Below are 24911 nucleotides of genomic sequence, written 5' to 3'. Positions count from 1 at the left end.
AGATATTCACAGAGCTGTCCCTAAGCTACCTCTGTGTTTTCTTGGCTGTGTGCTTAGGCTTTTGGAAGATGAACCTTTGGCCCAGTCTGAGGTCCTGTGCACTCTGGACCAGGTTTTCATTCAGGATATTTCTGTACTTTTCCCGGTTCAGCTTTCCCTCAATCCTGACCAGTCTCCTTGTGCCCGCTGCTGAAAAACAACCCAACAGCATGATGCTGCCACCACCCTGTCTCACAGTTGGGATGGTATTGGGCAAGTGATGAGCAGTGTCTGGTTTCCTCCAGACATGACGCTTAGAACAGAGGTCAGACAGTTCAATCTTGGTTTCATCAGACTAAAGAATCCTGAGAGTCCTTTAGGTGCTTTCATGTGTCCTTTACTGAGGAGAGGCTTTCGTCTGACCACTCTGCCATCAAGTTTAAATCGGTGGAGTGCTGCAGTGATGGTTGTCCTTCTGGAAGTTTCTCCCGTCTCCACATTGGATCTCTGGAGATCAGTCAGAGTGACCACTGGGTTCTTGGTCACCTCTCTTACCAGGGCCCTTCTCCCCTGATTGCTCAGTTTGGCTGGGTGGTAAGCTCTATGAAGGTCCTGGTTGTTGCTTGTTCCATTTATTAGTTGCTCACTTGCTTATTCCAACTTATTCCATTTAAGAATGATGGAGGCCACTGTGCTCTTGGAAATCTTCAAATAAGCAGATCTGTGCCTCAACACAATCCTGTCTCTGAGCTTTGCTCTGATATGCATTATCAGCTGTGAAACCTTATATGGAGAGGTGTGTGCCTTTCCAAATCAACAGAATTTACACAGGTGGAGTCCATTTAAAGTGTAGAAATATCTCAAAGATGATATTTCAGTTTTTAATAAATTGGCAAAACATTCTAAAATTCGGTTTTCACTTTGTCATTATGGGGTGTTGAGTGTAGATTGATGAGGGAAAACAGGAATTTTAGCGTAAGGCTGCAGCATAAGTGTATGACTGTTATAGCACTGATCATGATGAGGAGAAATTAATCTGTTGTAATGTCATATTTGCATAATTATATTGCCATTGTTCTCTTTATGACAAATAATCCAAAGTCTGACTCTTCTGACAAGGTCTCTACTTTTTTCTGTAACTTGCTGTAAGCTAAAGTAATGCATGCCAGAAATATAGGAGATAAAGAGCTCCTGTCTCACTTTATGCCACTGACAGCACAATTTAGCTGAACATATAATTATGTGGCAAATTATAAATGGATTGTGGAGAATATTTAATGGAGAGTCCGTCAGGTGCAACCCATTTGCAAAGTAGCTTTTGCTCATTAATACAACACAGCATTAATGTTGTATTATTCATGTTGCAATTTTGAGATGCAGATTTTAATTTGTGATTTGATGCTTTTTCCACTTCCGAGTGGAAGTTAAAAACCGAAACTCAAAAACAGCACAACCTTGTTGATGTTTTGGTTTCAAATTCCATTACTAAGTTCATGTTGTGATTTTGACTGCATGCTGCTCTCTGTTTTTATTGTGATCCTATTGTTGTTGTCATATTGTTGTTATACAGACAAATGTTTATACTGTGTTTGTTATATTAACACTAACAAAACTATTCAGTTTTAACTGTTTTTAGTTTTATGTACAGATGATTTTATAATAACATACAGTACATGTAAAAGACTGCTTCATCTTACTGAATCTTACCCTCATCATCTATTCCTTTGTAAACCCAAACCTTCTTTGCCTTCATCGAACCTTATCCCTCTTTCTCGCTCTTTTTTGGCCTTTCCCCCAGGGTTTGTGAGCTTCGACAACCCAGGTAGTGCTCAAGCTGCCATCCAGTCAATGAACGGCTTCCAGATCGGCATGAAAAGGCTCAAGGTGCAGCTGAAGAGGCCAAAGGACGCCAACCGCCCCTACTAGCCCCCGCCCCAGCCAGCCACCGCCATTCCGGTGGCCGGGGCAGCCGACGCACACCGGGAAAGACAGGTCAGACATTGAGCTTGACTTGTGTGGAAATGTGTTTATTGTCACTTCTGTTTGATAGGTGATTAACTGAACAAATGCATTCACAACGAATGCAATATTACACTGACAAATGCTCAAATGGCAGCCTCACTTATGGCACAGCCTGATGTGGTTTCAGTAACCTTTTATAAATGTCATAAAACATTTGCAGCTGCCTTGTAACTAGCTGATCATCTGCAATTGTGATGAAGTTTTACCCCTGCGCCGATAGTTCAAGCACACATTTGTAAATGTTAATTCTACCCACATCACTGTGGCTCATTATTCTATAAGATTTAATGTCCTGCTAACTGCAACCAGTCATGTCAATGGAAGCAACACATGCATAAGTAAAGAACACCACAAACACTAGGAGAAAGAAGGCAGAGAAATTAAAATCATGTGCAATATTATGTGTGTTGTGAAAATCCATGCCCCCTCACATGTATCCGATACCAAAAATGGATAGATGTATTTGCTACACTGTCAGTTTTAATGGCTGGTTCCACCAAACACAACAGTTCAGCATTTACTTACATGTAGCCTCCTCTATTTGTAGAACAGCTTTACAGTAAGTGACCCTGTATGTTACCCTGTAGGTAAAAGATAATTGGTAAGTGGTTCAGTGTGTTGCACAGGGAAGGAATTGCTTCCAAGGGAGAGGCATTTATTACCCCTCAGGCGGGTAATTGTACCGTTCCTCTTTGTCTCCTCCCTTCATCTGTGTGATGGAGAGTTTAGGCTGTGTCATTCATTCACCACTGATGACTTCATTCAAGGGCAACTTATCACCCACACACAAACTAACTGAACCACTCCAGACAGTGTCCTGAGGCAAATCATTGCAGGAAGAATAGCGCAATCTCCTATGAATGTGTTAAAAATATGTGGCACCATTGCTTTTGATATATCAGAACATTTTCAACACAATATCAGAGAAAACATCTTTTTGATTTTCCTCTCTTCTTGCCCGAGATTGACAGTTAGAGAGTTATTACACAGTTTGAAATTGCAACTGATAAACAAATATACTGCAACTTTCCTACTGGCATTCACAGTTTTACTATTTTTTTTTTTTAATCAAAATATAATAATAATGCACAATAACGTACAGTGTTATCAGACTGATGGGTCCATATTCAGACAGCAGGCTTATATGCTGCTTAATTCCTCATGACACAGGAGGGTTAAGTTGCATCTTGATTAAAATCCCTTCATCGGAGCAAAAACAGGATTAAATTGTTAAATTCTTGTAAAAAACAAAGCGCAATTGTTTAATCACATAGGAAATTACGACAGCTTCAAAGCCAGGGAGCTTAATTAATCCACCACAGGATGAACATTGTTTTTGTTTTCAGAATTATCTCAGCAAAATAATATTTGTTTATCCATACCAGAACTTACTGGCTAAGATCTTTTAAAGAGGCAGGTGTCCTGTAAGTATGCTGCCCTGCTCCATCAACACATAAATACAGCGAGTATCAAGCATAAAGGGGGAGACTTAAGAAATGATGATGTGGCAAATTTTAACAAAGTAAATGCAAAAACATTTGCATTGAAAACATGCAAACTTGCATTGTATTTTCTAATGTAATGAAAAAAATGTTGTCTCTCTGGTAATAAATGTTTGTTTAAGCCCAGAAGGAGTACCTGTCTCTTAAAATCATCTAACGGAGATCCAAAAAACTGAGATCCACAATTTGTGCAAATAATTGTTGGATAATTACAGCTCCTTTAAACACACAACTACCAATATCAAAGTCAACTTATTGGTCAAAGTATTGGACAGATGATGCTGCCAGATTAAAAGTTAAGTGATTACTCTTCATCCTGAGGGAAATTTCATGACAATCCATCCAATAGTTTTTGCAACATTTCACTTGAAACTACAAATGTTTTAAGTGGCACTAAAGGAAAATCCAATGGCTCATGAAAGTCAATAGGATTTATCATCTGGGAACCATGAATGTCTTTACAAAATGTAGTACTTATCCATCCAGTAGCTGTTGAGATATCTCACTAAATAAGTGAAACCTTTGACCTGGTAGAGGTGGTGTGTGAATAGAAAGAAAAGTTGTGGTGCCACTGAAGTCAGTAGGATTCATCCTCTGGGGACCATGTATGTTTGTACTATTTCTGATAGCAATCCATCCAGAAGCTTTTGAGATATTTCAGCCCCCTTAAGTTGTATTCTTTACAACACTTTAATGTGCGTAAAAGACAGAACTTACTTTTGTTTTCCTTCATATTACTCGACTCAAACAATTCCGAATTGTTCTTTGCTTTCCAGGTTTTCTTGAGCTGAATCATATGTTGACTACTTGCTTCGCGCCACTGAGTGCAAACTCAACATCTGGACCACTGAGGCTGCTTCAGAAACAGAGGAGAGAGAGAGAGAGCGATGACCAAGTCAAGGACGCCTCCTTTTGGATGTACTAAAACTTTGGAACTCAGAGAGAATTTGTACCAGCCTGGTTAGCCCCAGGACCTTTTTCTTCTGCACACATATACACACCTCTTTCCCCACAAAACCCTGCTTGAATGACAGCTACCTTTTCTGGACCACAAAAACTTTTACTTGAACAAAGGGAAAAAAGTAAAAGAAACTATATCAAATCTACTTACAATGACCAACCCCAATGAACTCTTAAAGGGAATATGGATGTCAAAAGTCCAACAAGAACAAAACAAACTTTTTAAAAACTGAATAGAGGATTGCCGTAGGAGATCTTTCCTGTAAGATGGTTTGAGTTTGGGGCAATTGACTTTTGAAGACCAATTTATAAGGCTTGAAACAAGAAGGGACAAATTCCCAGAGACAGAACTTTAGTAGGGAATGTGATATTTTCAGGACACAAATTGGCTTCGATTTGGGATGGCCATCTTTAGCTCGGAGTGCCTGTCCGTTTCCAGGGGATACCGTTGCCAAGGAGAGCCATAGCAGCGGTCTCCAGGGAGTCTTACCTGTCATTCCTTAGTTGTTTTAGGGACCAAAAGACCAAACATTTTTATTGCTGAGGACTTGTAGCTCTAACATACTCGGACCACTGCATCTCTTTCAGTCAGTGTTAACTGGTCTAGGAGTTGCACTTAAAAGAAGTGTACATTTCGAATATATACAACACATGTATATATACATATATATTGCTGATATGCTTTTTGAATACAGGCAAAACTATTTCAGATGACCAAATGGGGTCTCTCACTTCGCTAGTTTACAATTACTCAAAATGTTTATTTTTTTCTCTTCTCATTTTGTCTTGGGAGGGATGGCGAGTGCATGGGAGGGGCTGCTCCGTATCACAGCCTTATCTTTTTTAACTTGACATCCTAACCTCATAGATAGAATAACATCAGAAACGTTTGAAATATATGAACTTGTTTATATTTGCAGTACATATATATGTATAACAAGCATTCAAGCAAATGTATTCATATATACAGTATATATGGATAAATAGATATTAATCACAAACAAATATATGTATTTATATGCACATATTTTATATATGTGTGTATGTATATAGAACGGCTACTGACTATGTTGAGCTGTAATTTTTTGTAGATTTTAGCTGGAGTTTGAAACATTGCTCTGCTTGGGAAGAATCGCAAATCTGGCAGCTCCCAAAACTGCAGGCATTCCTATCTCTGATTACCTATATGCTGACACACAATATATTGCTAAAAGATACATGTGTGAGAATACACATATGGTGTAAATATTATCTGAAAATGCAAAAAGCCACATCTAAGTAGCAGGCTTTAAGAGAATCAGGCTAAATGATTTTAGAGGAAAAGGACAATTATCTTCGACTCTATTCCAAACATATCTTTTGAGCTTACACAGACATAGACACACAAACACACACAAACATGCTCACACACACAAACTTCTCTTTGAAACTTGAACCAAAATGAATATGTCTCACAACCCTTGCTCTCTTTTGCATTCAGTAAAGTGCATGTAGCGTATGGGCTGTCACCATGTCAAGGTGTGCCTTGTCACCTGCAGAATCTGCCATCAAGCACTGTGCTCTCAGAAAAAAAAAAGAAAAAAAAACTTAACACACTACTGCAAGCAGCCAATGCGCTATTATGATGTCAAAACTACAGCCAGATCCATATCATTTCTCAGCCGTGTAGAGAGCTTCAGTGCATGTCCAATATAACAAACAGTACAACCACTGTTGGTCCTTCATTGTCTTTGGAGAAAAAAATGCATTTAGGACTAATGTAGACTCATGCAATTACACGTCAGATAAATGCGGGCATTAGGTAACCTGTTGGCACAGGTACTAACTATCAAAGCTGTGTGCAGGGCACCTGAGACTTTGTTCCACTGGCTGGAGTCAAAACTAAGGTAAAGTTCAGGATTGCAACTGAAAAATGGCTTGAATAGGGAAGTGATTGAGCTTACTGGACCTGACATTAGGTTTTAATGGTTATGAAGGTGGTGTAATATTGATGAATATGTTGTAATTAGAGAACTGGCTTCCCACTGAACAGAATAAGGGAGAAGGTTTTATGTACTTTCCCATCCGGCAGTTAATGTGTGGATCTCTGCTGGTAATACTTGACATGAAGCATATCCTTTAGAAGATGTTATATTGCCTTATGTTATATGTGGTCATACAGTTAAATATAAACATAAAAGCATAATGAAACTGTAAAATGAAGCAATAAGTGTGAAAAGCCATTTATCCATTACAACTGCTGTATCACAGAGGCTGGTTTCATATTGCTTTAGCGTACAGTTTCTCATAACGGTCTACAAAAATGGTATGAACACTTACTACTTACCTGCAAAAGGTCAACAGACCTGGATTTATTGGACCTTGCGTTCAACACATATTCAGGTGGTGCAGATCAGTCAATGAATATTTATATATATGAATATTTATAAGGCTATATGACACTTTGGAAGACAATGCTTCCTGTTGGGTGCTGTTACTAGTTTTTCTGTAAACTGCTCATTATGCCATTTCCCTAGAGTCTGTGTCTAACCTTTTTAGCAGATTGCATAATTTAACATTTACCTTCCAAATCCAGAGAGGCTAAAAGACGCCACAATCACATCCCAGGATGCCTCTATTTGTGTGTGCCACATAACAATGCCCTCAGCATGGCATATAGTGCAAGCCAGATGACCATCATGATCATTTTTTGCTCTGACAGTATCTGTGGTGGGTTAGTACAAAATGTCTTGCACAATCCACCTGAGCTGTCTTTGAACTAACAATAACAACTGAAGCTAAATGTCATATGTCTGGTATCCCAGATCGCCACACTGTGTGCCCTCTTTGACTGCCCCCCGCTGCTCTGAGAAAATTGAAAATGGTGTCGACACGGTCTGTGCTTTTCTAATGGTTTGTTTGAGCAATCACTCATGTCTTTCACCGAACCGAGCCCATGTTTCCATGTCGAGTGAAATAAGAAAGGGGAAGCAGAACGACCACGGGAACCAGAATGTCAAGCACCTCATCCTCATTTGCTCCAACTTTAAGCTGCAAGTTTACATGAGAAAAGTAAAACAAAGTATAGTGGTTCAAAAACAACAAGAAACAGAGCAGAAGTTTGAGTATAAATATATATATATAAATATATACATAAACCGATGAATATACTGTAAATTGTTTCTTTTTTTGCTCTGTTTTCCTCTGTACATAGGTTTGCATATTTTATAGGACTTTTACTTCTATCTACAAGGACTGGATAAAGTACTTTAAATACTTAAAAAAAAAAATATATGAATGAAAACATGATAATGCTCATTAAAACCAGGTACAAAAAAAAAAAAAAAAATAGTCGCTAGGATACGGTACAAACTGTAGGACCTGACCAAGGCATTTATCCAGAATACAGTCAGGGAGAGCATTGACCTCAGTTAGAGCTTAGACACACATTGACCTATTTTATAAAAAAAAAAAATACTTTGATGGGTTCTATTCATTTATCTATTTGTTTAGATATTTATTTATAAGTCATGTCTGAGATGATATGCATGCTTTCATGGCATTATTTTTCTATGAGTTGGTACGTGACCAAATAGTTTTTATATAACATGCATGGGCCACTGTTGTGGTCCACAGATGATCATTGTTCCTGTCTGCAGGACCATGCCTTCAGCACTTCTTTGATGACGGAGAAAAATGCTCCTATTGACCAAGTGATGTCAAAGACAGATTTTAATTATTTATTTATCTGTTTATTTATTTATTTATTTGTGTTTATGTATTTATTTTTTTGTGCTGTTTGACTCAAGATCTGAGCTCTATTATTTCATCTGTTTTCTTGTAAGTGTTACATGGTATTACTACACCTCATGTTACCATTTTAAGCATTGGCAAATTCAGATTTCAACAACTTTAAAGACTGGTTTTACATTTTTCTGTTGCTGATAAACTATTCCAAACAATGCAGTACAATACTAAAGCCTTATGTATATTTGTAATTATTAATTCATATGGTTCTGTTTTTAAAAAAAAAAACAGTTAGCTTTGTTAAAAGATTGTTAAAAAGCTGCTGATTGGACAGTTCCCCTTTTGTTTTGAGTACCATTTGCCTCCATATTGTAACCTCTTAACAAAGTGGAAATGATTCCTAAAGACTAAACCAACTGCTCAATCAGATACGTATTCAACAAAACATATGCCTTGAGGTCACTATAAGTTGCTGCTAATTTTAATGAGCTGATTTACTGTTGATCCCTGATTAACTGCTTGTTTACAAAACCAATTTAGATTTTAAAAAATGTATAGCCCTCCTTCCAGTTTCCCATCCTGCTTTGTATTGTTTGACAGAGCTCTGATCTTGTTCAACTGATGTGTTCTACCAAGAACAAAATTCAATGAAAACTGCACTATCTCATCAAAGAAAATAGCTATCATTTCTTCAGTGCTGTTATCAGTGGTTTATTTCTAAAGCTCAGTAGTGTTGCTAGAATCACATTTTACTTCATATGGTTTTCAAAGTATTCTGGAAATCTGTTTCCCAATTTCAGCACATATGGAGGGTGGGGAAATGAATGTTGCTTATTGAGCTTTGCCAGGTTCCTGATGAGCTAAGCTTCTGATTGGGCAGTGCGCTTTAGGCTCCCGCCCCTGTCTCTCCAGACTGCACCATTCTCTGGTCCCCTGGACTCTTTTTTTGTAATTTTAAATGAATGATGCGTCTCAGCTTAGCCCAATAATAAAGCACAGTCTAGAATAAAGTGCCCTGTGTCATGTCATAATTACTGGGAGTTACTTATCAATACGAGATCACTCACGTTTTATTGTATTTTGTTGTGAGACAACTGCCAAAATTGTCCCCAATTTGAAGGTGACGTCTGTCATCAACAGTAATTCAAACATATAAAAACATTTCCTAGAAATGCAGTAGGAAGATAGGCCATGAAACTGACTGTATGTTAGTGGTGAATCACTGAGGTTATATAATTTATGGGCAATACATTTTAGTCGCATTCACAATGTTCAACTGTGTATCATGAGGTTCATTAAGCATTTGTACCATCAAGGTCTTCAGAGACAATCAATGTAGCTTAGTAGTAAACAGTTTTCCTCCAGTGGCAACAGAAGAGCTCAATTACAAACTAGAAGCATAACCAATTCTGAATAAATATTTGTTTATTTGTATTAAAAATTACAGAATGACAAGAGCTCAATCTTCAACATCATGATCATTCTGATTTAGAATGTCAATAGAAAATGAAATGAAAGACATTTAAAAAGTTAAGACCAAAAATTCAAATATCAAGTGAATTGATTGCTGTTGTTTTTTGCACCTGCTTCTCATTTTCTTCTTTGTCAACAAATGAAGAAAATATCCTCCAGTATTTGGCTTTCCTCCAGGTCCTGCTGGGTACTTTGGAGATAAGGCCTTGCAGGGGCAAGCAGGGTTCTGCCCACTGGTTTAGGGGTAGCAAGGGCCGGCCCATGTTGTGTCGTTTTGGTCCTTCGAGTGGACGGCTTGCTTTGCTGTGGGGCCGAGATAGGGCTAAAGATGTCCAATAATTCAACCACAGAAAAGTCCAACCTGAAAAAATAAGAAAAACTTTGCAAGGTTTTTGTTGCTTGGTTCAATTTAGTTTCTTTTCTCCACATGACCTTAGCTTGTTTCCAAGGTTGAATTGTTACAGGCTACATTTATAATACAGAACCCAGTGGAGCCCTGTAGACCGTCAATGTTGTAAATGAGCATCCTTGCGCCGTTTAATTTTAACAGAGAAATGCACACAAAGACCACCAGCTACACCACTTCCCTTCAAAGCCAAGCAGAGAAAGTGCAAGCCAAAGGGACAATAGACGTGCACAAGGCTAAAGTCTACTTGGAGCTCAACGCTTGTTCTAAAATATTTGTCATTCACATTTCTTACTTGTTAACCCAGACAATATGAAAGCAAATCTCTCTTCGAAATATTAACAAAATTTCTTGCTGAAGTACCAACTGAACCCTAACAAACAGCCTTAAAAAGTCAAATCCACTGGGGCGTCCTGGCAAAAAAAACATAGTTCCTTGCAGGGCCGACAGAAAAAGAGGGAGAGAACCCAGTGTTTTCTCCCCTGGAATAGAAATGAGGGAATGTGCAGTGAAATAAATAAACCAAAACGGGGGAGATTAAGCTAATAGAGATTCAATCCCTCAGTCTGGCTGGCTTGATAAATTATTCAGTGTATACACAGTCGACAACGGCCATTCCAGATACAAAACATGAATTCTTTAAAGCACGCTTCACTGATGTTGCTAACATAATTCTCTGCTCGTTTAAAGCTGCATCGATTTGCATCGTGCAGCTCCGCACACAGCTCTCCCAGGTAAGGGCAATCTTTGGCGTGTACTTGTTGATATGCATGTGGGTGGTCAGAAGGCAGACACACTGATGCAACTTCCAATTGAGTGCATTTGTGTTCCTCTACACGTAACTATAGACCTTGATATGTCAGGTTTCACACTGACTTGAGGTGGGCAGCACATATCAGTAGCGAAAAGCTTTAAAAGGCTATGTTGTGCTTTAACAAAATGAACCAATGTATGCACATGTTTGAGCATGAGGAAGAGAAAGTGAATAAGGGTGAACTTGGCCGAGGGATGATAACTGATGACAAAAAGAGACTGAAGCTCAAGTAAGTAAATCTGTCTTCCTCATTTGGTCTCCTGCCTGTCAGAAGCAAAGGAGAAAGAGAGAGCGAGAGAGCATGAGTGAGAGTGTGTGTGTATGTGTCTGCCTGTAAGAGAGAGACTGGAAGCAAGAACAGCTTTGTGGATAGAAAGGAAGGCAGAGAGGGAATGTGGGGGAGGGACTTTGGCTGGGTTCCTTCTCTCGAAATGTGAGAATTTGCATTTTTATTTGTTGATTTATTTAACGGACAGGGCTCTCAAACAGCCATCCATCAACAAACGACATGCTGGTAATGAATAATGCATCACTTACCGGCGGTCACAATCTATAACAAGGGGAGTGCGGGGGGTAGGGGTACAGTTTGGGCAGGAATGGGGAGGAATGGTAGCGGGTGGGGTAAGGGGCTGGTGGGGGGGACGTGGCAGAGAGACTGAGCAAGGGCTAGAGAGAATGCCAATAGATTTTCAGAGGGGTATACATTGCAACAAATAACTTGATTCTTGGCCCCAGTTTGTGTGAGGTAAAGTTGTGAACTGCTGCTCAATATTATTATCCCTCAAGAGAGTCTTTCAGTGCTACATGCATACAGAGAAAGTGCATGAACAACAGTGGCAGGAACACAAGTTTCTGAAAAAATGGCTGTATTGCCAACATTTAAGTACTGTTAACTTCTTAAATCATCTGTACCCAACACTAGAACACTAGGAAGCCCTATGGAGAATGACATAACTACAGAGAGCTGATTCTGACAGTATTTTACTGATACTGCACAGAATCGTCACTCACCAACTGAACTCTTTGTGTCTATGTGCCTGTATGTATTTTTAAAAAAAAAAAAAAAAAGGTCATCACAACTACTCTAACAAGTAATTGTCAAGCATTCTGCCCTTCAAACACTTCTTATGTGCTTTAAATAAAATCCCCTGGGTTTCTTCCTCTCAATGTACCACTACGGCGTGCCTCTTTTTCGAGCTCTTCAAGGCCAGATAAACCACCACCTTCTTCCAACTCGTAACTTTCATTGCTTATTTGGCTCCTCTCTTTCATTAAAGATAGCCGTCTCGCCCCGGCGCCCCTTTTCATTTGCAGTCCAAACAGTAAGATAAAAAACCTATAATAGCCACTGCATATATCCCGCATGTCAATTTCTCAACCAATCAATAACAGGCGGGCAATGGCAGGAAGGATGGAGATGAGATGGGCGGGGTGCACTGGAACTGTCTCATTACTAACTAGCACAGGATTCATGAAAGGATTAAGAAGGTCACTTAATGTTAACCCCAGCTTCGTTTCGCAATTTCCACATCAAGATTGAATTGGTTAAGATTAGATGGTCACGAGGGGCATGTGCATGTTGTTGCCAAGTGAAAGAGAAGGGTTCAGGTAACCTGCCATATCTAACACTAAGATAGACTTTTCCTGACCAAAGGAACCTTCTTCATTTCATCTAGTTTACCAGGTTATTGTTTCTATATTGTTCATTATTATTGGAAGTAGTATGTACTGTTGGTGAGACTGAAAGCAATAAGAATAACATGTATCTAATTTCTCTAAGCCACTTAAAACATCAACATCAAGTGTAGAGTTGTTGCCGTTTTGTACACTACACTTATCATATCTATGACAATAATATGAGGCACTGACAACTAATCCTTCAGTTTTCTGCAGAAGAAAATTAATGAGTGAGAAAAATAACACCATAGCTCACATCACTGCTAACTTAACTCAAGAGCTCTGACAAGGTCTTTGGTTACTCTTAGTCAAACTGACTAAAATGATGTAAGAAATACAGTATCGTATTTATCTCATTTATTGCAATTTATTTACTTTATCTTTTATCTTATCTATTTTTATTCACAGATTTTTGGACAGCAACTAAAAAAGGACATATGTCTAATCCAAATCAGTGGATTAACAAAGGATTACAACTATCTGAGGAGATGCACATTAAAAAAACATGTTGCAAAAAAATAAAAAATAAATTTAAAAAAAAAACACAAAAGGCATCTGAGAGGCAGCCTTCCTCATTACTGGCAGTAAAAAATAACACTGTGTGTAGCTAAGAGTCCAACAATTTTAATAGGCTTTGGAGGTGTAAATGGATGGTAATAAGATCTGATACCCAGGGTCCCCTGCTGGAATTTATGGGCTTCTGCCGGAGCTCACAGTTCAACTCGGACCACGCGCTGCTTTGTTTAAGAGTTACTCATTGGAAGTTGTAAACTTTGAGCTAAAGAAGTATCCTTTAGAACAAGGATGGGGGGAAGCTGTCAGCTAATATATCTCCCATCAACCACCACTTTCACAAAAGGAAATCTGACATTACACAAGAAAAAAAAATTGGAGCCACTTCAGGAATAATGATTTTTAAAATTAAAGGTCTGCAGCAACGCTGTCACAAATTGCTTCTCAGAATCTGATATTTTTTTGCATTTACAATTCCACATCAATATAGAAGTCCTCACACAAAGGCAGGCAAATGCACACGCACACACATGATAAGACGGCACACAGTCAATTTAATTACCATTTTGTGTAAAGGGTGTAAGAAAAAAGGTAATGAATGTCCTTTCCCTTTTAGGAAAGTCTGATGCTTATGCACAGTGATTCATTCCTGTACCCAAAACCCTTCTATCTTCTTACATCTGTCTCACCATTTCCATTTCTAACCATCTCAACCTGCTCTAACTTTCCTCACTTTCTATTTCTCACTTTATCCAGTGCTCTCACACCTCACTCAACCTCATACTCACTTTTAACATCTCTCCCTCACCCTTGCTTTTTCTGTCTCTTTACTGTGGTAGAGAGAGAAGGGAGGGCAGTGTGTGCATCCAGAAGTCTGTTCAATTACACCTGCTGCAGGGTCCCTGCTAGGCCGACTAATGGAACGCAGCATGTCTCCTGACAGGCTGGCCACAGCGCTAGCTAGCCCAGTAAAAAGCTTCATTTAGCTTCTCACAGCTCGAAAAGTTAGCTGGACTAAGGAAAGTCATCATTTAGCCTCTAACACTGAAGCAACTGCAGGGCCAGAAAAAGCTTCACAATTCAAACTTTATACTTGTATTCAATTGTGTTAGTGTTGCAACATTGTTAATATTCTTTTGAGAACTAGATGAAAGTCATCAATTGCCTTATGGAGTCCATGAAAACTAATATTATCAGGCAAGCTAATGTTTGATATTGTCCTACTGTTTATCCAGAATAATAAATAGTACTGCACCATAAACTATTAACTAAATGGTAAATAATTACTAAATAGCCCATGTTAAGTGAAGATGTCTTACCTGGTGTCGGGTGTCTCAGGGATCACAGACACTGAGGTGGGCTTACTCAGGCTCCTAGGGGACTTTGCAGGAGATGTGGCCATGTCCCGTCTGGACCGCTCTAAGGCCTCTGTTGAGAATTGCAAGACTGGAGTGTTAGCAGGACAAGCAGCAAGGCTGAGAGCACTGCAGGCATGACAGTTTTAATGATTACCCTCATGATACATTTTACCAAAGTTTTACATGCATATGAAAGTACTAAAATAAACACTGTTTGAAGAAAATCTAACTCTTGACAGGCTTGAGTATAGGAGATGTTCCTCTATGTGTAGACCATTAAGCACATAATTCCGAATAACAGAAAATGAAAGATTACAACTCACCATGTGTCTGCACGCCATTATCTAGAGAAGAAGCTACAGGCTTTGAGCATTTTTCATGCAAGTTCTGTTCTGTAGGATGTACCTCTGCATCTTCACGCACACTGCAAACCACACACACACAACATATTAAGCTGGCTGTCGTGTATGCGTGTATGTCATGTATGTGCATATGTGTGAATATGTGTGTATGTTATGTGTAAGGTGTGTGTGAGAGAGAAAGGCCCTATATTGAAGACGAATCTGACATCCAATCACTCAGACCTTATTCAGAGGTGGTCTGGGCCACATGTGGCCACATTTTTTTAGCAGTGTGAACACAAATGTGTCCTGGCCACATTGAAGGACCGCCTACTCTGCCACAGTCTAATTTGTCCTGCCACAATTTCATTATGAACCAAAAATATTATACCATTTCAAATGGATAAAACCCTATTTCCCTGTAGAGCTGTGTGCAGCGCATTGATTCGCTCAACCCTCCATGCCCCGCTGTGTCTCTCACTCACTCTCGCTCACACACACATACACACACACTTGTATTTCTATCTTTGTGAGGACACTCATTGACATAATGCATTCCCTAGCCCCTTACCCAAACCTTAACCATCACAACTGAGTGCCTAACCCTAACCCTGACCCTAACCTTAACCTAAACCTAATTCTAACCTTAACTCTAAAACCAAGTCTTAACCCTCAAAATGTGATTTGAAGGTGTCTCAAAAAGTGAGTCAAAACGTCCTCACTTTCCCAAAATGTCCTCACTCTGTTAGTAAAATACTTTTTTTGGTCCTTACTATGTAGCAAGTACAAGTACAAGTACAAGTACAAGTGTACACACACACACACACACACACACACACACACACACACACGTCTGTCAGATTGGCTAAAAACCACACCACAAACGTGTTTATTTCCATATAAAGCGAGGAAGTGAGATCCGATCACAAGTGGTCCCTCGAGACACATGTGGAGAGGCATTTTAAAGCCAGGTGTGAACTGACCTGCCTAGAGCTGACGCATGTCAATGCCTGGTCTGAACAGGGCCACAGAAGAGTGCCTGACTAGCGTAGTTGCAGTTTGAGTGTCTGTCTTACTGTTTACCTGGAGGGTAAATCTTGGTGGGAGGGACCATCTAGCTGTGGATCTCTGTTCCTAGTGTTTGAACTGCTGACCTTATCTTGAGTAGCTTGTTGAAACCTAACATGAATATAGATGAAGAAAAAGATAAACAGCAGTTTATCAGAAACTCAAGAGCTCTGACAGAAAAAAGGGACTGATAATCGATAGGATAGATTGATAGAAATCGGTAGTTATTTCTGTACAAGAAGTAACTATCCTATCTTATTCTGTTGACTAACTACTTGAACTTGCTATCAACGTATACCACCAAATGTTAATTAGTAGTGTTACCACATACTGTTCATTTCCCTTTGGCTTCTGTATTCTACCTGCTGTAATCAAGACGCGACTGGCTTAGCTGCTGTTTCTGTCTGTTGAGCCTCTCCTCCTGCTCATCCAGCCGTGCCTGCAGCCTCTCTCTCTCCATCTCCAACTGCATCTTCTGCAGCAGCAGCTGATGTCTCTTCTCCTCCCAGTCCTCGTGACCTAGCAGAGGCCTGGTCAGGGCTTCCTTGGCCTCTGAGCCCATAGCAGCTCCACTTTGAAGCCTGTGTGTAAATACAAATTATTTTGCTTAATATCCCAACATTCTTCTGAGTTATGTCTTAATAAATATCACAATTTTAATAAAACTACAGGAAAATAATGTAATAATCTGACATGATCATGACTGCACAGAGTATTACTGTACCTTTCACACTCATGTTGGTTCATGGTGTCATAGTGGCCATTCTCTAGATAAGAGCTATTATCCCTTTTCCGTTGCTGTGTTCCATAGCCACTTTCCTGACCACTGCCTTGGCAGCACTCATATCTGGGGCAGGACTCTGGGTGTAGCTCCCTGCACTCCCTTTTATGAATCCTGTGCTCTTTGATTGGCCCATCAGATGGGCTGAACTCACTAACACAGGAAAGAGATGTAGGGTTGCTCAAAGTTTGTACTGCTCCTCTTCCTCCATCCCCACTTCTGTGAACTTGAGGCTGTTGTGCTCGGGTAGCAGCAAAGCTGAGGTATGAGCCATCAAAGAGAAGGCCATTAGCTCTGCTGGTAGATGTTCTGCTGTGGGCTTCCTCACTACTGAGCACCTGGACAGAGAACAAAGAGGACAACAAATGCATTTTGGCCAATTTAGGAAGCCTCTGAAAAATTGATAGGAGTATTTCAGCCAAAAACATTAGACTGTTCCATAAAACCCTAATGTAGTACTGGGCTACACAGCAAAATTTACCAATACTGAATTACTCACTTATCAACCTAATTCGCTCATGTTGCTATGTGCAGTAAAAGCTTTCCCCCATGTGCCTGCAAGAGCTGTTCACATTATCACTTGCCCTTAATGTGGTTACTGAGACTTGAAGCATCTTTTTAGGTTCAAGTCTATTTTCTTCCATTTTTTTATGCTGGTAACTACAGTGATTGCGTGTTGGGCTCTGAGCACTGCCAACATGCAGATGACGTACACGGAGAACTCATCCTGTGTAGACACTGACGCAGGGCTCAAACTGCTGCTGCTCTGCTAATGTGCTGCTTTCACGACACAGCTTGTATAGACATGGTGTTAGGGTAGGGCTGGGCTTTGTAGCAGCACCAATGCAAATCATCCATTAAAACTGTAAACTGGACATTGGCCACAAGCTTAAAGGGACAGTTTTCAACTGAGCATAACTGGCAGGTAAGTCAAGGTCAGGAACATTATGAGATAAACATAGGGAGGAAAGCCCATCTCATAGTTGACTGGGGAAGAGACTGTGACTAATTTGCTGAGGGTCAGAGAGCAGGGAAACACACATTACTCAGAGCCACCGTGGGACAATAAGGTTGGCCAAGTCATCTATTCTTACAGAGGCTGAAGCCAGAGAGGCGTCTTCACTTTCAAAGTGTCACCTTGAGAGAGTTTTCACTATGTTGCAGTCATAGCAACCCGGTGACTGAAGTGGACCGCTTCATAGTGACTTGTTATACATTATTGCGGCACTTGGCCAAGGAACAATGTGCAGTTGCATGTATTTTCAGTGAACATTTTTGCACCCGCTTGACTGATACATGGCAAACAGGGGTGGTCCATGAATGTGGCTCCCATAAACTCACGACCATCATCTTTATTGTACATCTTCCACTGCATGTGCTAAAACCTACACCCAGTCTTACCCATACAGTACCTTGCTGTGGGCTGGCGCCTGGCTGAGCTGGGCAATAGACTCATTGAGCTTCGCCTGTTGCTGGGAAAGGTATTGTTGGTAGAGCCCGAGCAGTTCCTGGCACTCTCTGTACTGCTGCTGTAGGCCTGGAGGACCAAGGGTTAAGTAACTAACAAAGTTGTACAATAACAAAACTATAGACAGAACTGAACCTTTAGCCTATAACATTAAAACCCACTGATTCATCTGAGAAAAAGTACACTGTGGGTGAAATGGTGTGGCTGAAAGAGATGCAGTCTTAAACTACAGACATAAAAATGAAAATTATCAGAACTACATGACATCTAAAAATGAATTCACTGTGTGGGTCTACTGAGAATGTAACTTTGTGCACAATAGCCATTTTGGTCGAGATACATTTCTCTTATGCAATTTAAATAGAAAAAAGATCCTGGATTTAGATTGACAATCTGAATTAAACTCTTGTTTTTGCATTCAATTACACATTGGACGAGGAAAGTAGGGTGAACAGCAAAGTTGAAAACAGAGGGAGAGGAGGCCAGCAAAATCAAAGTTGTTGTTGTGGCACAGAGCGTTCGCCATCTGGGTCGGGCCAAGCTGTGTTGAGCTGAGCTGGGCAGTGCCGTGCCAGGCTATCTGCCAGACAGAGAGCTGGCAGACACAAGAAAACTAATCTGGAGCGGAACTACTGCTGCGCCTCAGGAGCCCACTAATGACAGTGGCAGCACCACACCACACCAGCACATACAAAGATAATGAGCATGAGAATGGAGAGACTACACACAGACACACTCACACATTCAATAATCAACCCCAGTCTGACTCTCTGACTTTCTAGAGCACACAAACAAAACAAGACATGAGAGCACAAATTCCCTACCTGCACTGTAAACAGCCCACACACAAACACTACAATAAAGCAAGTGGTGCACACACTTCCACCGAAGCTGACCATAAAGTGTGTTCCTCCAGGTCATATCTTTTTATGATGGTGGCCCTGCTCCCACAGCTGATGAGTTTCTCAGCATCCTTTTGAAAAAAAAAGCCCCTATTTTAAGAGAAAATCAAAGTTCAAAGTAGAGTCTTATTGAAGGAATAGTTGGCGGAACACTCCATAAGAAAACACTTTGGTCGTTAGAAGACTTCAATCAGGCTGCGGAAATGAAACAGAGGGAAAGAGAAGAGGGCAGGGACGACTTTGAATTGAGGACCAGACACCAGATAAATGCAATGCAGCAGCTTCCATAAACACTGGGAAATGTGAGGAAACACTTTGATTGAACCCTCCATCTAACTAAGGCTCCTCTACCGCTGCACTGATAATGTCCATGGAGGCAGGTCTATATGGGAAACTTAAGGACATCACAAGGACATCACACCATGTAAACCAGTGCTGGGAGGTCTATTTATGCAGCATGAATAAGGGTCTTGAAGGGGAGATATTCAATACGCTTATACAGCTACACCTCACCTCAACACAGAGAGTTGTCTGTTCAGTCAAAAAATGCATGCTGCTCATATTTCACCAGATTCACAAAAAAAGAAAAAAAAAAAAGAAAAAAAAACATTTACACATGATTTCCCAGGCATAAAACAAATGTCAGTGTTTCCCATTAGACACAAATATAAAGTGTAGTGCTGGATACAAAGCACTAATACAAATCAGGTATGATGAGGACCACACGCAAATCAAAATACACAAAAGAAAAAGTCTATCTTTGCCATAGTACCAACAGAACTGCAGGATCAGAGCATCCCAGTGCCATAAATGAAGGTAATGTGTGTTAATGTGTTGACAGGCTGATGCAGTCCCTGGGCAGCAAAGGCTAGGTAATCTGAACCGAGTAGAGCGACACCGATAAGATTCCACCTCTCTGCCCATCGCTACACTAAACATGCTTCCTCCACAGCCTTGGATGTCAGCCAATGGGGGCCAAGCACTCGGCAAACCCCTAGTTTACATCAGAGCTGCAAAGTGCCAACAATGACTTACTCCTCCCCCCGATCCAAAAATACTCAGAATCAAGGGCTTGGGTTGAAGAGGCTTCAGACGGGGCCTGTCAAAATGATTCACTTCCCTGTCAGGCTGAGGCTCAAATGAAATAATGAAATCCACTTCAAGGTGGAACAAATTTGCACAAGAGGGGGGAATATTTTAAAGCCCGCTTTAACACACTGTGCCAAACAGATTGAGCCTGAGCAGGAATGTGAGGGAAACTGGGGAGGAGTCTGATGTGTATGAATGTGTGTGTAAGGAAGCAATGGTGGGGAATTAATAGAAGAAGACGGTTTACATAACTGCTTCAATACTACTGAATCTGGAGAAGAGACACACAATAAACCAATAAATAACTCAACATGCCAACTAACAATTATTTTGGAAATGGCTTTAAAATTCCAAGAGCAAATACATAGAAGAAACATTCTCAGCCATCTTCACTGATATGATCACAATTAAAAGTAATACGAGTGGGCACAAACTAAGTTGTGTCTTGCTGAATCATTAGATATTAGATTTGTACAAATTATTTTGTTCATGAAATACGTCAACTGCGAGATGATGTATTCAATAGACAAGCCCACAATTCACAAAGCCAAAATCACCACAAACTCAATTTAATTTTGATTATTTTAGCAAAGATTCAATGCATTATGTTATTTATTCACATTAAGCCCACTATTGGTACAAACTAATTTGCTTCTATTCTATTCGGCAGTTGAGCTGATTCAGTCAACAAAGGCATCTGTTTAAACAATAACATTTATTTGTAAAGCTAAACTTTTATCTTCAAATGACAGCAGCTCAGTGTGTTTTTGTTTTCTAAAACTTTGTCATGGATAAAGACTTCCTTATATTTAGTTCAGCAGAATGGAAGGCTCACAAAAAGTTCAGTTAAAACCACAGCATCTAGGCTATCATGTTTTAGCTGTGACGATAGTAGTCAGAAGGTAGAGTGTCAATGGGAAGAAAAAGATTAGAACTGAGTTTAATTTGGGGTTTTTTTTAACACCACTAATAGAGTGCACCTTACACTGTACATTGGGGAAACCGCATCACTCATTCCTAGAATAAAAGTAAGATACAGCCACAAAGTTGACATCAAGAAATATTAGGGGCTTATTCTCCCAAAAAACAAAGAGCTAAGAATTCTCCAGAAGCAATCTTCTGATGTTCGCTTATCATAAAAAGCACACTTGATAGAACCAGATTTCCACATTCTAAATGTCATCCATCCAAAACCTGGGAGGGTAAAAATGGATTTAGCTCTGGTAATCCTCTATCACAACATGTAGTATTTTTAATGACATATCCTAACAGGGCTGTTATTCCCCTCTCTCTATGGCCTCAGGATTCCCTCCAATTGTTTCAACTCAATAAATGGCATTAGCTGTAGCACCTGCTGTGCCTTGTTCTGGATACAGCAAGTAGAACTGTGCACCACGTTAGTAACGCCACCTTGACTTCTGCCCATGCCAACATGCCTTGAAGTACAAAAGGCACCCTTCCTTTCTGAAACACAAATTCAGTCCTGTGTGCCAGTCTGTTCCAAATGTCAGCTGAACACCCCAAATATCAAGGGGACTTTTTCCCTCTCATCCTAGGTGGCTTGGGGCTAAGGTATAGCCCTACATTCTTTATACACCTGACAACCCTGAATCTTGGTTAGATAAGATAAGCTGAGGCGTAATGGAATTAGACTTGACAAGACTCTCATTCAGCGTGTTTGCCTTTGGTGCCTCCTTAACCTTTCAGAGAAGTGCCGGAACCTTCTGCCTGAGAAGAGCCATCATGACTCTTACACGCACTTTAAAAGACTGCGTTATCCCCCCTGAGGTGCTTGGATCCCAACACTTTTCCCTCTCAAATACGTTTTTAATGGAGTTTAGAAGTTTGGTGTAAATGCCAAGTCTCCGAGCCAAAGTGCCTTTAATTGAGTTGTGCTTTCCTAATTTTCCCCGCTGCCGTTGCCAATCGTGCAATTTACCAGCTGGGTCAATTACTCTTCATATTTCGCAGTGTTTTTAACCTAAATTGACTGCTGGCCATGATGTGGTCTGACCTGAGCAGAATTGTTATGAAGACAGTAGGTGGGTTGTGGGGTGCAATGAACAGCAAACTATCGCTGTAACCCTAGCATTAACCTCACACTAGACAATCAAGAAGTTGGTGACCCACCTGATCTCATTTTATATGGTTGGACTAAGAAATATCCTTAAGTTAACATTCAGCATTCAAGAAGGGTTACAAAAACACAGGGTGAAAGCAAACACAGTAGTTTTCTCAGTAAATATCAAAATTCATCTTTGGATGATGAGATGATTTAGATGGTTTGGGCCATGTCCCCAACCATGAAATTGATTCTGTACACAACAGCGGATAAGCTACATGTACTTGCAAAAGATAACTGCAGCAGCATCAAATAATTTAAATGCATCCACTCTATTTGTCTGTCTTTTGTATTAGATTGAAGGGTCTTGGCCAAAGCAAGTACATGGCCTTACCTAAGACAACACTGCCCCCTGCAGACAATTGGATGGAATAGCACATACAGCACTAGAACCATGAAGCTGGCAATAAATAATTTGTGGAACTTTAAGAATATTTTTGCAAGGATATGCAACCATGTGTCACAGACGGCTGACAACAGTTATTTCACCCAGAGACTACAGGGGGTTCTTTTACTGATTTTAGGTTGAAGTTGTGCTTATCAGTGAAATTGTCTAGAGAAACCATACTCTATTGTAGCACCATCATTCCAATTTCAAAATAGGGTACTAAGTGCCTCCTATCGTGCATTTTAGCATACATTATAAAGACATCTTGGTAGCATTTTCCACACTGATAGGACCATCGTATCCTGGAATTCTCCAGGGACTTCTGGTTTCCTCCTAACAGTGCACCACATTCTGCATTAACCATCGTAGTACAGACACTAAAGTGTACCAAATAGCAATCAACACACCATGAAGCACATTTTACAACATTAAACAGATTACTCAATAAGACTACTCAAACACAGCTAGTGTTTTCAGCCCCTGTGGCTCAACAGAGTCATTCACTGCTCTACTTTGAACCAGTACCATTTGGAATAGCACATTTCGTTTCATTATTGTACAAAACGCAGTCTAACTCACTACTGTGTTTTTGTTTGTTCAGTTATTTTGAAAGGATACTCTCCCTCTCCTCTGCTATGATCAGGTTCTGCTGCTCCAGCTGTTGGATCTTGCGTTCAAAATTTTCCTGTTCATCTTTCAGACGCTGCACTGACTCTTCTTTCTCCTCGCTCACTCTGGAGCACAGGAAATAAAGAACAGATTTCAAGGATGAGCAGTCTACATTATGTATGCTAGTGCAAAAGGATGAAAAGATACTGGAGTACAAATTAAAACATTTCAACCAGGTGACACTTTAAATAGTTCCATACATGTATAATAACAGTAACACTATCTCAGAGTTCAGTGTCATATGCTGCTGGCTACCTGGCTAGTTCTTCAATGAGGCTTGCAATTCGGCGCTTATCTTCAGGACAGAGGTCCTTCAAACAGACCTGGCTGCTACCTCTGCTGGTCTCAGAAATAACCTGTGCAAAGAATGTTTAGCAAGTATAAAATGTTAACAGAGAGTAATGATGAAATTCTGCCAGTTTCAATACACCCATCCTTGCTCTCTGTAAGTACTCAGATTATCCATAGGCCTTCTTCCATATATTCAAAGACTTCATCGTACAACCTTGGGGGCAGAGAAAAACAGCCCATATAAAACAATAGTTTACCTGTGATGAGGGGAGAAAAGTGTCAGATGCCAGGGTAGGTGTGTGCTCTGTTGCCACAGCAGCACTGTGGTGGACTGACACTTTTTCCTTAGTATAAGCCCCTGAGTGATCACTTTGTAAGTGGCCGTGTTTCTTGCCACCTTTCTTTAGTGTAGCATCATTCTTGCAGTCAGATCTACGCCTGGCTGCTCCCCACGTTTTGGTCCCTCTTTTACTGAAGGTGCTGGTGCTGCCTGGTCTCAGACTGAAAGAGTTCTGAGTTTTCACCTCTCCATCCACTCCTGAGACAGTTTGTTGGAAGACAGAAGAATATAATCCCATGTGGTAACCCTACATAAAATTCTTTCAGAACTGTGTTCAGAAATTGTTAAATAATATCACTGACACTCACCTGGAACAAACGCCAAGGGCTGCTCCTCATCTGACACTGGGTGAGCAAGCCAAGGAGAAGACAGACACTTAAGTTAACGTTTAGGCAGCCTCAGTGAAACATGGTAAAACAAGTTCTTCATAACGCTAGCAAATTATTAATTTCCTATTCCCGAGAAAACAGTGAGATAACATTGGTCTCTATTAAAATTATTAAATTAGCAGGAAAACCAAACGATTCTGTAGCTAGCTTTCCACTGTAGATGGCCTTAGCGTTATGTTGAACTCAGCAGCTGTAGGAAACCTCACAACGTTGACTTAGTAATGACAGCAAACATTAACACTATTACCACCGAGTTTCTACATAAAACAGGTAACTTTAAAGTAACGTTAACACCACACGTAGCTAACTAGCTCGAACTTCCCCAGAAAACACAACATTGCAGCATTGACACAGAAATAGTATCTGTGAGATTCTGTTGGTTTTACGTCTCCAAAAAGATGTGTACGAATATATACAGGACAAGAACGATAACGTAGTTAAATAAAAGTAAGTATACCGCCATTCATCCAAAATATCCCCGAACTTCCACTTTTATTTGCCCCTGCCGCCATGTTGAATCAACCGCCACCACTCCCTCGGAGCCAAGCGCGTTGCTAAGGAATTGTAGCCCCGCCTCTCTGTTACAATTTAAGAGCCGATTGGTTCTGCTGCAGAAAGGCGGTTTTCTATTGG

The 24911-nt window shown here is 40.2% G+C and overlaps 2 protein-coding genes across 4 annotated transcripts in view; one reads left to right on the top strand and one right to left on the bottom strand.

Moving 5' to 3' along the window:
• celf4 (CUGBP, Elav-like family member 4) overlaps positions 1–6124 on the top strand; it is an 85235-nt gene extending 79111 nt beyond the window's left edge. Inside the window, exons 13-14 of one of the 2 annotated variants that reach the window (XM_071493257.1) lie at positions 1778–1971; positions 4280–6124. In XM_071493257.1, coding sequence (XP_071349358.1) covers positions 1778–1905 — 128 coding nt within the window. In that variant the 3' untranslated portion in view covers positions 1906–1971; positions 4280–6124. The remainder of the gene's footprint in view (positions 1–1777; positions 1972–4279) is intronic. The other variant, XM_071493258.1, reaches the window with a different exon arrangement.
• Positions 6125–9596: 3472 nt separating this feature from the next.
• kiaa1328 (KIAA1328 ortholog) lies at positions 9597–24849 on the bottom strand. Of its 2 annotated transcripts, XM_071493255.1 has the most exons (12): positions 24736–24849; positions 24198–24233; positions 23807–24087; positions 23514–23614; positions 23208–23323; positions 18033–18157; positions 16564–16958; positions 16202–16420; positions 15855–15950; positions 14754–14854; positions 14392–14500; positions 9597–10023 (listed from the first exon to the last, which is right to left on the bottom strand). In XM_071493255.1, the coding sequence occupies exons 1-12, from the start codon at positions 24788–24790 to the stop codon at positions 9795–9797; spliced, it is 1863 nt and encodes a 620-aa protein (XP_071349356.1). In that variant the 5' UTR covers positions 24791–24849; the 3' UTR covers positions 9597–9794. The 2 variants fall into 2 exon arrangements, with proteins under 2 accessions (XP_071349356.1, XP_071349357.1); XM_071493256.1 differs by lacking the exon at positions 15855–15950.
• Positions 24850–24911: the final 62 nt, after the last annotated feature.

Source organism: Trachinotus anak, unplaced genomic scaffold, assembly GCF_046630095.1.
Source record: "Trachinotus anak isolate AG129_WGS33_773 ecotype Australia unplaced genomic scaffold, CSIRO_AGI_Tana_v1 ptg000013l, whole genome shotgun sequence".
Lineage (NCBI taxonomy): Eukaryota > Metazoa > Chordata > Actinopteri > Carangiformes > Carangidae > Trachinotus > Trachinotus anak.
Note: the sequence above shows the minus strand (reverse complement) of the source record. Positions and strands in the feature narration are given on the sequence as shown.

Excerpts from the sequence above, each read along its gene's own strand:
- kiaa1328 (XM_071493255.1), bottom strand. The coding sequence starts at position 24,790 with ATGGCGGCAGGGGCAAATAAAAGTGGAAGTTCGGGGATATTTTGGATG. Across the intron at positions 23,615-23,806 it reads CTTTTCTCCCCTCATCACAG|GTTATTTCTGAGACCAGCAG; the intron begins GTAAACTATTGT and ends TTCTTTGCACAG. Across the intron at positions 16,421-16,563 it reads AACCAACATGAGTGTGAAAG|GCTTCAAAGTGGAGCTGCTA; the intron begins GTACAGTAATAC and ends ATTTACACACAG.